Genomic DNA, 1,073 nt, shown 5'->3' with positions numbered 1-1,073 from the left:
GCACACGGCCAATTAGGTATTGGACATAAAGTGGATTATTGTGATGAATTTAGAAAAATCGAAAGCATCGAGGGTAAAGTTGCAGAAGTGAGCATTGTTTGCGGAGCGTGGTGTACTGTAATTGCTAAGAAAAGCTAACGATTAAATTAGTATAAGTAAAATGTAGGCAATTGTAAGCAGTAGAATCAATTAATTGGAATTACTAAAGTCAACTAAAGCTCAATTTAATTGATTCGTAACAAGTTTGTTGTACTTGCGAATTTATAGAATGACTAATAGCGTTTCCACTTAATATGTGAACAAGTAGAATAATATTTGATTTCTGTGAAATTCAATTTTAGCCAATATACTACTAGATTTTTCTTATTTTTTAAAAACTTATGAAATAATTTGACAACAACGTAACTTATGAGTAAGTACTAGGAAATTTAAAATATGTAGATATGGATGTTGTATAAAACCATACATACCAATTCAGTAACTAAAAGATGTTCGAGTATGCTTTAAAGTTGTTCCCAGGATAAATTTGAATTTATTTTCTGCTAAAATTGAAATACATACCTAAGTTATTCACTTATGGGATTCATTAGGCAACATAAAGAAGCGTTTACAATGTCAAATTGGAGATGAGAGTGACTCCTGCAGTAGTAAAGATTCAGTTGTATTCGAATACTTCTAGTATCTTATTTACGACATTTGAAGCCTCACTCGATGTTGTTATGTAAACAGAAGAAATTTTAAAACAAATAATTTAAATTTTAAACAAGCTTCTATTAGTGGTTAATAAAAAAGAAAAGTCGACCCCTTGGCCACCTAACGGCTTAATTTTAAATTTAAAACCAGTATTTTAAACCAGCAAGCTTAAGCATTTAATCTAAGTTTAAACCACAGACGTGCACTGAAAAACTGGCCCTAACTAATCTACCATATTGTATTGTCATCCGGTTATGAGCTTAATTTCAAGTTTCTATGTAGTCACACAAGTGGAACTTAATATAAGTTTGTAAAATAGGCGTTCCCAACTCCAAACTGACATTTCCAACCTTCCCTAGCCGTCATATAGTCGTAATGTC

The 1,073-nt window shown here is 31.4% G+C and overlaps 2 protein-coding genes across 2 annotated transcripts in view; one reads left to right on the top strand and one right to left on the bottom strand.

The window, feature by feature from the left end:
* LOC118736891 (RCC1 domain-containing protein 1) overlaps positions 1 to 815 on the top strand; it is a gene marked incomplete at its 5' end in the record, with an annotated part of 1,429 nt that extends 614 nt beyond the window's left edge. Inside the window, 1 exon segment of the mRNA XM_036467016.1 lies at positions 17 to 815. Coding sequence (XP_036322909.1) covers positions 17 to 138 — 122 coding nt within the window. The 3' untranslated portion in view covers positions 139 to 815.
* The window catches only part of LOC118736890 (ADP-ribosylation factor-like protein 3), a 61,452-nt gene that overhangs the window by 5,875 nt on the left and 54,504 nt on the right, over positions 1 to 1,073 (bottom strand). The gene's annotated exons all lie outside the window — the stretch shown is intronic.

Source organism: Rhagoletis pomonella, unplaced genomic scaffold, assembly GCF_013731165.1.
Source record: "Rhagoletis pomonella isolate Grant_MI unplaced genomic scaffold, Rhpom_1.0 Rhpom_scaffold_00004, whole genome shotgun sequence".
NCBI lineage: Eukaryota > Metazoa > Arthropoda > Insecta > Diptera > Tephritidae > Rhagoletis > Rhagoletis pomonella.
Note: the sequence above shows the minus strand (reverse complement) of the source record. Positions and strands in the feature narration are given on the sequence as shown.